General features: G+C 40.3%; 1 protein-coding gene across 2 annotated transcripts in view; it reads left to right on the forward strand.

Moving 5' to 3' along the window:
* The window catches only part of cspg4ba (chondroitin sulfate proteoglycan 4ba), an 83,709-nt gene that overhangs the window by 28,140 nt on the left and 42,799 nt on the right, over positions 1-12,770 (forward strand). For both annotated transcript variants that reach the window (XM_062050781.1, XM_062050782.1), the window contains exons 2-5: positions 802-965; positions 4,849-8,421; positions 9,024-9,497; positions 9,589-9,765. In XM_062050781.1, coding sequence (XP_061906765.1) covers positions 802-965; positions 4,849-8,421; positions 9,024-9,497; positions 9,589-9,765 — 4,388 coding nt within the window. The remainder of the gene's footprint in view (positions 1-801; positions 966-4,848; positions 8,422-9,023; positions 9,498-9,588; positions 9,766-12,770) is intronic.

Here is a 12,770-nt window from a genome sequence, read left to right on the forward strand (position 1 = left end):
AGGTGGTGCCTGGGCATGAAGACTTGAATTGGACAGCTCCGGAAAACTTTAGGCCAGATTACAGACTGATGTGAAATGGCAGGTAGTCGAGCTCGAAAGAACAGATGAATCCGTCCTTGTTTTTTTACACCATTTCTAGAACATGCAACCTTAGAAAATGTTGGGATGTCAGAACCTTTTATGTTCAAGTTGAGCGTTTCCGTCAGGGAACGACAGGCCTAAACCTGCCTCGACATATCTATACCCTCCGTAAGTGCATTGCTCTTCAATATTTGTACATCACGCTGAAATTTTAGAGCAATTTTCTTTTAAAGCTACAATTATTACATAATACACAAACTGGAGTATTTTTCTTTTTGTAGGACTGGACTATAAATGATTTTGTCTTAGCACATAAAGTATACGCTGTCATTGAGACTTTATTTGAATAAAACAGATCTGCATAATGTTAAATATATTTTTAGATGCAAATTTGCTTAAGGTAGTTTAGAGTTATGGTTAAAAATTAAGGTTGGAAAAAGCCCCGCAGAAACAAATGTAACCCACATTGTGTCTAGTGATGTGTGTGGTCTTGTAAAGACCAGAATGATATTTAGCTCTTTTATATTTAAATGTCAGATGTTTGCTATAGTAGGCCTACAACACTTGACTTGGTTTGGATTGCTGTATTTGCTCTATGTGTTTTTCTTTCCTCATTGTCAACAAGCTTAAAGTGATTGTTGGAGATTGGTGCAAAAAATATGTATATAAAAATAAATGGTGTCTTCTTTTGTTTTTGTCCTTTCCACCATAATTCTCCAGCGTCCTTTTATGGCGATGGCTTTGTACAGCTGAAGGCAACAAAGTCGTCCGACCATAACAGGCTTCGTGTTCGCTTCCGCACATCCAGTACCAATGGCCTGCTGTTCCTCGCCGCCAGCCAGGCCGTATACTTTCTGCTAGAGCTTCACGCTGGTCGCCTGCAGGTGGGTACATCCATGGACCCCCCCACACATGAGCATATGTGCTCATGCATACATAGCATGAGCACACACATGCATGCCTCTGCACAAAGTCACGCTCTCACCATTGCTGACCAACCCGGAGCGATGACTGCGGCCCCTACTGACAGTGTCAGTCTCTCGACCCAGTAACACAAGCAGACAAGTCTGCGTGATACGAGCTGAGTTTCAGCGCCACACCAGTCCCCTCTATGTCACAGTTGTAGATTCGGAAGGCAATAATTGCCATTCACATTGACCATTATTGTCCGTTAATTATGATAACATGTGTACGTTTTTTTAAAAGATAATAGAAATAGGTCATAGAACCACCTCACAAAACTTGGTTGAACTCTGTTAACATTTTATTTTTATTCTTATATTAACTGCCATACAAGTGTCAAAAATAAATAAACCATAGAACATGGCAATATTTACGTGACGTAGCAAATGATTGAATACCTGATGAAACACTAATGTCATTACATAAAAAAAAAACTTAACATTTATGTGCTTTCTAGGGATGGCTACCAGTCACATTTGAACCAATACGGTACTTATTCCTAGTGCCTGGGAATTGATACTAATACTCAACTGTACCAATTTTCAGTACTTTTTGTGTGTTAATAAATGGTTATACTTTTTGATAATAAAATCAAATTTTTCATTGCAACATTTAAAAATAAGCTTATTATGATACCTGCTGTCTAGTGCTACAGTGTATTGTGTTTTATTGTGACATTCCTAAGTCTCAACTACAGTTGCAAGTCTAAGTTGTTAGACGGGAGTAGTGTATAGTTTGTTGACAAGTCACAAGTCTTATTTGCTAGTCTTTTGTTGCACCCAGAAAGCGTTAATACTGTAAATATTGTACTTATCACGCACCAGCTGTTTGATTGTAACTTGCATCTTCGTTGTAGTTTTCATGAACAAGAATAGGAGGAAATGCTGTCACACTAAATGTTTTCACTGGCGATGTTTTTGCGAGTGGCAGCGCCCGGAAAAACACAAGTAATGAGGTCACGACTATTGTCGACGAACATAATTATCGGCGACAAATTTTATTGTATAATTTGTCAACAATGTTGACTAATCGTTACACCCCTACTTACATTGGAACGTTTTTTTGAGTCAATTTATTTGATGGCAATGAAAATTGCAACGTTACCTAGAGGTAGTTTGGCTGAGTCCGCTGCAGTGCTGCTGAAGTAAAGTGACGAAATGCAAAGAGTCAACTGAGTCAGCAACCGGGCCTGACGTCACACACAACCCAGGTTCCAAAACATGGCACCGTTGCATTGTACGTGAATCGTGCCCGATAGGACCGTCAGGATTCGGTAGGGTCCAAAAAAGTAGTGAATTCGGTACCCATCCCTAGTGCTTTCTGCTCAGCCTTTTTCTCATAACACAATTGTGGTCGGGACCACACTTAAGGGGCACTCAGCCCTCACATTAACCTTATTGGAGAATTGGGACCTCAATTTCTTGTAATGACTCGCAAACCCGAGGTCCAGGAGATAAGACAAAGGGCAAGGGGGCGAATTGGGATTCACAAAAATCCAAAGAGAGATCAAGACACACCGAAAGCTAATTCTTAAATGCTGGCTTAGCTGCAGTCTTGTTTGACGCCATACATGGCTATTTTTAGACCCTCAGATTTATTGCTGGAAGAATTTAGGGGGGAAATTTACTTATTCCTTCCTGATTTTAATTCTGGTTCTGAAGTGCACTGTAAGCACTTCTACCAACCTGCATCTGCATACAAAGTAGGCATACAGTGTGTGCTGTAGGAAACACATTTAGCAAAATAATAAGTCCTGAGGAATGCTGGTTATCTTTTGACACACTTAAATAATTGTTCGGACCAAGATTATAATTGTGTTAGAGCACACTAAAAACTGCTTTTCATTGCTGTTCCTGCTGCTCATCCTTTTTTCCTTCAACTGGCACAGGCCAGCAAATAATTGTTGCTTTCACTGGCACAAGTTGTACTCATTCATTGTGAGTCAGGGATGAGCCTCCCATCCTGGAAGCCTGTGCACGATTAGCAGGGACTAAACAGCAAGCCTTGACAAGTGTGTCATCCAAATTACTTTGAAAAGGTGACATGAAGCTCCCAGGATAGCTGAAGGCGGAGAGCGAATCGTGCTCTTCCTGCTTGGAATCTCAGACAAATTCCACCACTATAACAGGTGACGTCCCCTAACATGAGCGACCGAAGGATTGTGACTTCCTTAAAATACACTGTCCAGAAGGTCATATTTTACATAGATGCTTTATAAAACCCCCTTATCTCATAAAGTAGGGCTATAAAACTTCATAATGAAGAGGGCCGCACTTTCAGGGGGACATGAAATGTGGATGTTTCGTCAGCAAGTGCCTCTGCAGGTTATATTTCTTTGAGACTGCGTTTAGTAAAAGTAAACACGTCGTCTTTCACACTGCACTGACTTTTAAATTAATTATTCTGCCCTCACTACTCGTTTCCAGCATGTGCAGCTAGTTAAAAGCATGAAGTAACAGAAACTCCAGAAGTTTTGTTGAGGTTTGATGTTACTTATTTTGAATTATTTACCTTTCTTTTTGTTTATTTACATGTCTTCCTTCATTTAGGTTTGTAAGACTAAAAATGTAAACAAAAAATAAACATTACAAAAGTATAACATCCATTGTATATTTGACATAAATAATGTCCATTATATATTTTACAAAAATAAAATAAAAGGTTTAGTGTTAACACATTCACACAATAAACTACAGATGTTAACGCATAAAGAAATTAAACATTCACAAACCAAACATTGCACACAATATATGTGACTTATCACAATTACACCTACTGTGAGGTGTAGCGTTATTGCTCCTACTGGTAAAATTTAGCACTTCATACACTACAGGCCAAAAGTTTGGACACACCTTCTCCTCATTCAATGCGTTTTCTTTATTTTCAGGACTATTTACATTGTAGATTGTCACTGAAGGCATCAAAACTATGAATGAACACATGTGGAGTTATGTACTTAACAAAAAAAGGTGAAATAACTGAAACCATGTTTTATATTCTAGTTTCTTCAAAATAGCCACCCTTTGCTCTGCTTACTGCTTTGCACACTCTTGGCATTCTCTCGATCAAACACACCTGTGAAGTAAAAACCATGAAGCTCATCGAGAGAATGCCAAGAGTGTGCGAAAAAGTAATTAGAGCAAAGGGTGGTTATTTCGAAGAAACTAGAATACAAAACAAGTTTTCAGTTATTTCACCTTTTTTTGTTAAGAACATAACTCTACATGTGTTAATTTATAGTTTTGATGCCTTCAGTGACAATCTACAATGTAAATAGTCATGAAAATAAAGAAAACACATTGAATGAGAAGGTGTGTCCAAACTTTTGGCCTGTACTGTATACCAAACAGGCTTTAATCGGCAGAGTTACTCTCAGAAAAATAACACGACCACAAATATTAAAGACATCACAAAGTCAGCTATTTCAATACAAAACAAACTAAATATGTTTACGCACAATATCCTTCCAATGTTTGACTCAATTTTGTGGTGAAGCTTACACACTGGAATTTGTATCATTCTTGTTGCTTGTTTAGATCAACTGGCGGCCCGCGGGCCGCCAGTTGGATAATATTGTCCTAAAGCCTTGTCATATACATTACTGAGTTTACTTTTTGGTAAAATATGATGTTTATTACGGAGTTTTTTGTCCAGAAACTAACTAACCACATGCTAGTTTACTGACACAGGTCTCCAATGGCCCATGTTGTTGTAATAATGCTTCCTTGAAATCAGTCGTATACATTGTCGCACCGTACAAAGTGTGAAATTCATGCATGATATGTCATGTCTTTCTTTTCCCAGTTGAAACTGGACCTAGGATCTGGGGAGCAAGTATTGCAGTCGGAAAGAAGCACACAGCTCAATGACCTTGCCTGGCACTCTGTGGACGTCACCCATTGGAAGAGCAATGTGACGATGACAGTAGACAAGAACTCTCACACAAGTGCAGAAATCCTTGCCGCTCATTATGTTCTCAACATCTTGGATGGTCTGTTTATTGGAGGTTCGATTGGCCTTGACAGACCTTACCTTTCCAGAGACGCCATTGGCTTTCGAGGCTGCATGGAAGATGTTGTGTTCAATGAACATAACCTGTTGTCATCGCTCAGGCCTTATACTGGATTCAAGACTGTCCATGAGGTGTCTTTAGGTTGTAATCCTCAGTTTTTTGCTACTGAAGAGGATCCAATTAGCTTCTTTAGCTCCAGGGCCTACATTTCTCTTCCACAGTGGAATGGCCAGCAAGAAGCTGTGTTTGAATGTGTTGTGCACACTTCGGCCAAAGAGGGCATAATCCTCTACAACTCTGCCAGAGAGGGGGACTTTGTGGCATTGGAGATTCAAGAAGGCTTACTTGCGGCTATTATTGGAAAAGGTGGTACCAAAACTGAGCTGCGTTCACAAACATTTATTAATGACAGAAAGTGGCATGCTGTCAAGGTGCGCTTCAGTTCTAAAATGCTTGAACTAACTGTCGATGTAGAAGTGGTGAAAAGCAGCATTGGCTCACGCGCAAAAGGGCTGCAGTTTAAAGGCTACATTTTCATTGGAGGCATTGACGACAGCACAAGATCAGAAGTCCGAAAGGTTGGGTTGTTATCTGTGTCAGGAAAACATATGCGTGGAGGCTCGTTTAAAGGATGTCTGAAGAATATTGAAATGAATGGAGTGAAGATGGGTCTTTCTAATGCTGTTGTCACTAAGGATATTTCTGTTGGCTGTGAACCAGAGAAAGAACCAGTACCATTAACCACTGTGATTCCAACAAGTGCACCGGAATCCCTGTTTTTCTTGGTGACCCCAACGCCTTCAGTACACATGTCAACACTTGCAAGGGGCTTGGACAGAAGGTATGGCTCAAACTTTATGCAGTTAAAATCCCTTATAGTTGAAGAAGGGGGCCGAGCATCTCTTGAAGCCAAACACATCAAGGTACTCTTAGACTTCAAGACGCTTGGTATTCGTCAGTCTCAGATCATGTTCCGAGTTCAAGAACAACCAATGCATGGTCAAATAAGACTTGATGTTGATCAGGACCAACCTCAAAATTCCTTCAGCATGTTGGACCTTTGGCATGAACGAGTCATGTATATCCATGGAGGCTCTGAAGATCCAGATGACTTTTTCATGTTTTCCATTTATTCCAGCAGTCGGAAGGAAGTTCCAGATTATCTGAGGGGTAATAAATTATACCGCTTCAACATTACAGTAACACCCACCAATGATGCACCTGAATTGAGTCTGCCAGAAGGAAATCTTTTTGTCTTGTTGGAAAACTCAAAAAAACGTCTGACTACGGACATACTGAAGGCCACAGACATTGACAGCAACTACAGCAATCTTGTATTTACCGTGCTCGGGAACCTGAATGCAGACGCCGGATTTTTGGAAATCGAAAACAACCCAAGAACAGCAGCGACCTCATTCTCTCACTCAGACTTGCAAGAATCAAGAGTATATTATGTCCACACAGGGGTTAGAAACTCGAGGATAGTGCTTAGAGTCAGTGATGGGGAGAAGGTTAGCAACACTGTAGTGTTAAGGGTAATGGCTGTCACACTTGTGTATAAGATTGCCAACAACACAGGTCTTAATATTATCCAAGGAGAGAGAGCCATAATTACTTCAAAACAACTGTCTGTGGAAACCAATGCTGTGAAACAAGTGATTGACATCCGTTATGACATCACAGAACAACCACAGTATGGAGAACTCCAGAGACTTCACTCAAGTGGAGAATGGAGGCCCACAGACTCCTTTTCTCAAAGGCTTCTAGAAAAAGAGAGACTAAGGTATGTTAGCACTTTTCAGGAGATCCAGACATCCAATGCCACTGACTATTTTAAATGTAAGGTCCATGTTGCCTCAAGGGCAGTGACAGAAATACTTTTCCCAATCACTGTGAAGTGGGTGAGGTACAGTTTGATGAAGAATGTAGTGATGAACCTGGATAAAGTCAGAAAAGTGACACTTGACTCAGAGTATCTCTTTGCCACGGCTGAGGGTGTGACTCTATCAGAGGAGGATCTCTATTTTAGGGTTCTCACCACACCAAAAAAAGGAAAACTTTTACTGGCCACCACAATCATGACAAAGAACTCAACATTTAGTCAAAAAGATGTCACAAATTTCAAAGTCCATTATGAACTTGTTGACCGACCTCACGAAGACACGCATGACAGGTTTAAATTTCACATGTTTTCCAGCCATGCTCAGTCTCAGAACTATGATTTCCAGTTTTCAATTAAAGCGGATGTCAACAGTGTTTTTATCAAGAATGGTGGACTAGTTCTTCAGGAAGGAGAAAGTAAATTGATCACAAAAACCAAACTGTTTGCAGAAACGTTGCTTACACAGGATATGTACTACACTTTGATAAGCAGTCCCAAACATGGAAAGCTAGTTCGCATCAATCGTTCAAATTCAAATTCTAGCTACAGCAACATCTTAACCTTCAGTAATCATGATCTCTTAGAGGACCGGATAATGTACATCCACGATGACAGTGAAACAAGCCATGATGAGTTCACTTTTATTGCCTCAACCACCCAAGGTTTCAAATCTTTCATTGCAGAGGATGAAAATGGGTCCAAAGAAGGAACGTTCAACATAACTATTCAGCTTGTCAATGATCAAAAACCAGTACGTGTCATTGATAAACTTTTCAATGTAGTGAAAGACGGACAGAGGCTGCTCACTGCTGAAGATTTGCGTTACCATGATCCAGATTCAGATTTTGAAGACAACCAGTTGATTTACATCCGCCGTGGAATCCCCATGGGAGATTTAGTGCTGGTTAATGACACGAGTCATCGACTTTTTGAGTTTCGCCAAAAGGATTTAGAAGAAAAGCAAGTCTTGTTCATTCACAAAGGCGTAGGAGTTGGCAGGTTTGTGCTCTTTGTTTCTGATGGTAAAAACTTTGTCACAAGTCTTTTAGACATCAGTGCACAGGACCCTTTTCTGAAAGCTGACAGTAACACTGGTTTACTGGTGCAGAAAGGACAATCAGTTACCTTTTCCCAAGCAAATTTTAGTCTCCTAACAAATCTGGACATCAGAAATGACCAAGACATCAAATTTAAGTTGAATGCGACTCCAAAGTACGGCACACTCTATCAACAAGGAATAGAGGTGGAATCGTTCACACAGTCTGACCTCAAGAATGGGATCATCTCTTATCAACATGACGACAGCAAACATCTGGCTGACCATTTCAACTTGACTATTACGGCTAAACACATGCAACTTGCTGCAAGGATCAATGTGAAGGTTTACCTGGAGAGTCATCAGAGACCGCCTATTGTGCAACATCACAACATCTTACTGGTAGAGGAAGGAAAACCAGTCAAGATTGATGATTCCAAACTAGAGGTAGGATTTCTTACGTTATTGTTAATTTGGTTAACATAATAGCTGTCGTTAAGTTTTCCTTGATCTAAGTTATTGTGCAGTTATTGAAACGCAAAGGATGAATAGGAATCTATAGGAATGTCTTTATTATTTGAGTGAATTGGAGATATACCATATTGACCCAAAAAGAAGACACATTTTCAAGAGATTTACGCATACAAACCAGTCAAATCCGAACTTTTCTTTTTGTCACTCACACTGATTTGGAGAGATGCATTCACAACATACTGTAGGTTTCTATTGGAGAAAGTGTCTTAAAGGTTGGGCGAGTTAGTAAACAATGAAGATATGATAACATGATAAACTAATGGTAATCAAGGAAATAGTCAAACTATGATACCTTTTATTACTGCTATCTACTACCAGTTATTAAAAAATATGTTAAAAAAGGATACATTTTAGTTAGGACTTTGTCCTAAAAACATTAGCCAAAAACGGGTCTTATATTCGGTAAATATATTTTTAAATCCTACATGACGTTTTATTGTTATGAAACTAAAATGTAACAACAAATTAAAACTGTATTCTAAAATGTAACCACCACATTTTTTTACACTCATCAGGTCACACATGAGGACAATGTACCATCTGAGATCGTATTCACAGTCAAGGTGGGCCCCTATCATGGCTATCTACGATGTTTTGTGGAAGAAGAAGAAGGTTACATTGGAACCAAAGAGTCACCTATCAAGACATTTTCCCAAAATGACATTAACAGTGGGAACATCCAGTACGTGCAGGTGGAGCCCAACAAAGTCAACGACACATTTGTCCTAGATGCCACCAATGGGGTCACTGACGTCGGCGATATTAGCATGTCGGTTGATATCATACCTCGCCTCATCCCACTTCAGGTCTCCAATTTCATTGTGGATGAGGGTGGATACAAGGCCCTGACACAGGAAGTTTTTAAAGTCACCAGCCGACACTTTGCAGGAATCAACTTCTTGTTCAATGTTACTGAGCCCGCGCAGCACGGTCACATTGAGCACTCTCGGCACCCTGGTGTGCCCATAACATCTTTTACCAGGAGACAGGTAAGAAACACCAATGTAACTTTGGTGAACTCCTAAAGTTTTACATGAACCTGCCAAATGTCAACATCAGATTATGCCAAACCTGAACCAGGTGGAGCACGAGTTGATCTACTACGTACATGACAGCAGCGAAACGTTAGCGGACAGCTTCACTGTGGTGGCCAATGACACAGACCTGAGGAAGCAGAGCGGGGCTCAGACGGTGTTCATCCAAGTTGCAGCTGTCAATGACGAGCCCCCTGTTATTACGGCCAACAGGGTCCTTAGGGTGAGTCTGCACGGCTGCTCTATATTTAAACTTTTTACTAGTATGCCTGGCACTGCGCTTAACTGCTCGCTGTCACACATTTTTTATGTGTGCACTGTTGAGTTTCCATAGTTGGATGAAAAGTGTGTTACACACAATGCCAGGATTCCACTGGGTCTTCCTCTCACAGTAAAATACTTGCCATACATTTCAATAGTCATAATATCAGTAAGCTATATCAGACTAATAATTCTTACCCATTATGAGGAATCACTTAGTCACTGATGAATCCGATAACATAAAAAAAATAACTTCAGTAACAAAGCTCAAATGAGGCAAACATGGCATCGATCGTGTCGGACTTCTTCACTATTTCTATTTGTGCAACTTGTAGTAAAATTTCTTCAAACATTTCGTGCGGAGAGAAAAAAACATTGAGCTTCAACAGATCAAACCTTAACAGCCCCGTGAAACGCCAGCATCCCTGTTTAGAAAGCCTATGAAGACGCTTAAGCTGCTAAAGAAGATGCCTCAAAGCCAGCCGCAAAAAAAGATGTGCACAAACTACAGTTAAATCTAAATTAATAAAAGGATACATACAAATATGTATGGTATGTGTATCGGTATCAGTTTAAAAAACAAAAACATAATGCATTGCTAGAATTTAAATCAGCTTAAGAAACCACAGAATCACTGCTTCAGTCTGATGCTGTTGTTTATTGCACAGGATTTGCAAATTCCATGTTATGTAAATAATAATGTAGTTATAATGAGTACAAAATACAGGAAAAACACGCATTGTCCAAAAAACTTAATAAAACAAAAATAAAGAGGTACACGGCAAAAAGTGTACTCAAAGAAAAAGCAAGGCCAGCAAAACTCGTGTTCTTCTAATAATGGTAATACAAACTGCGCAGGCGCTACCATTTTTTCTTTTTCTATAAGTTATAATGAGGCAATGTTATTTTCTGTAGAAGTGTCATTATAGAATAATTTATATCAAAGCATTCTAGTGCCTAAAGCAATAAAATGGCAAACCATTGTCCATATGGCACTGTTTGACCAGAGGAAGATTGTTTTCCACCAGGTGGCTCTCTAACGCAATATAGCAATATAATCGGCAGAGCTGTCGCTGCTTCCTGGTGTGATGTCTACGAAATCCTGTGGAAATCATGCAATAAAACATACATTGGAGAAACCGGACAAACTTTCTGCATTCGAAAAAAACACAAAAAAAATGTGCAAAGGGGCAAAATGTACTCCAACAGAAAAACAAACAGCAGAATAAGAAAACAAAAACAGACTACTGCAAAAGGGCACAACCACAACATGGGTTGGCAAACGCTTAAAGTCATCATATTAGAATAGGTCTACATAGATTTAAAAAAAGCTTTGATTTATATTGTGTTGCTTTAAATCAGGGGTCTCAAACACGCGGCCCGCGGGCCAATTGCGGCCCGCGAGACGTTATTTTGCAGCCCCCACCTTAATATGAAAGTTTAATGTTAGTGGGGCCCACGAGTTTTAAATGAATGGCGCTTGACAGCGTTGTGTGCGTAGCTGAAGGAATCTACCAATCACAGTGTGGTATAAGGCTCTCACAATATCGAGGGTGTGCCGTGATGTCACTGCCTTTAGTGTCCTCTAGAACCTGTCACCGCATCATCTTTTTCTCCATACTAACAGCGTGCCGGCCCAGACACATGGGTGAGGCTTCTGCAAACACACTCAAGTTATTGCAAGACATACTTGAGGAACAGCCATACATGTCACACTGAGGGTGGTCATATTTTATTTTATTTATTTTTTAACACTGTTACAAATATGCGCCACACTGTGAACCCACACCAAACAAGAATGACAAACACATTTCGGCAGAACATCCGCACCTAAACACAGCATAAACACAACAGAACAAATACCCAGAATCCTCTGCAGCCCTAACTCTTCCTGGCTACAAAAACACCCCCGCTACCCCCAACCCCGCCTCCTCCCAACCCCGCCCACCTCAACCCCCCACACACACACCTCAACCCCCCCCCCCCCCCCCATCTCCCGAATTCGGAGGTCTCAAGGTTGGCAAGTATGCATTGACGTCACTTGCGTGATGCAAGCAGAGAAACATTTTGCCGCTTTTCCACGACACCCGCACACGCTCTTCCTCCCTCCCTCCCTGCCTCCCTCGCTCGCCCGCCTGCTCGCTCCCGCCCCTGTTGTAAACAGTCCGGGCGGGGAAGACAAGCGCTCCGGTAGCTTCCAAAGCACTCCGCCGAACCGAGCGACAATACAAAAGTGTGGTGCACTGGACCCCAGCGCTGATACTCCGATAGAGAGTCGCTGGGCGAATCAGACGTGTAACACGTTAGTGGTGATGTTAGCCCGTTCGGGGCTAATTGTGCTACCGTAACTGTAAACTCCACGGTTAGCTCCAGACAGAGACGATTTTTGATGCAATATTTCTTTGTTGAGCACAGGGGCACCCCGACGTGTCTTATTTCATTTCATTTCATTTCATTTTTATTTATCTCCTTCATTGATGTGCATCTTTGATCGATAGACAATTATACCTCAATTATTCAATTATACATTTACACAACAATGCCTGAGAAGGAGCAGGATGAAGAAAAATATTTTATTTTCCTGCCCCCTTCAACATAATACATAGTCTTACTTAATGGTATCATATAAACCAACAATTACATCCAAATATAACGAAAACAAACAAAAAAACACACAAAAAAAACACAAGAAGTGCAAAACTTCATGAAGTACAAACCGAACAAAAAAAACAAAAGAAGTAATATACACCTCACGGGATGATACAAAACAAATACAAAACCAGGCGGATAAGCGGAAGAAGATGGATGGATGGATGGTAACCAGGCAAAAAATAAGTAAAATAATAAATATAAAGCAAAATGTAAACACTTATGGCTGTCCATATGATCTTATTGTTCTGTCTTTATATATTTTTTCAATTGGAATATATATTTTACAATCTTTTATCTCATTGTAAAGATAATTCC

The sequence above is a fragment of the Entelurus aequoreus genome, linkage group LG06 (assembly GCF_033978785.1).
Source record: "Entelurus aequoreus isolate RoL-2023_Sb linkage group LG06, RoL_Eaeq_v1.1, whole genome shotgun sequence".
Classification (NCBI taxonomy): Eukaryota; Metazoa; Chordata; class Actinopteri; order Syngnathiformes; family Syngnathidae; genus Entelurus; species Entelurus aequoreus.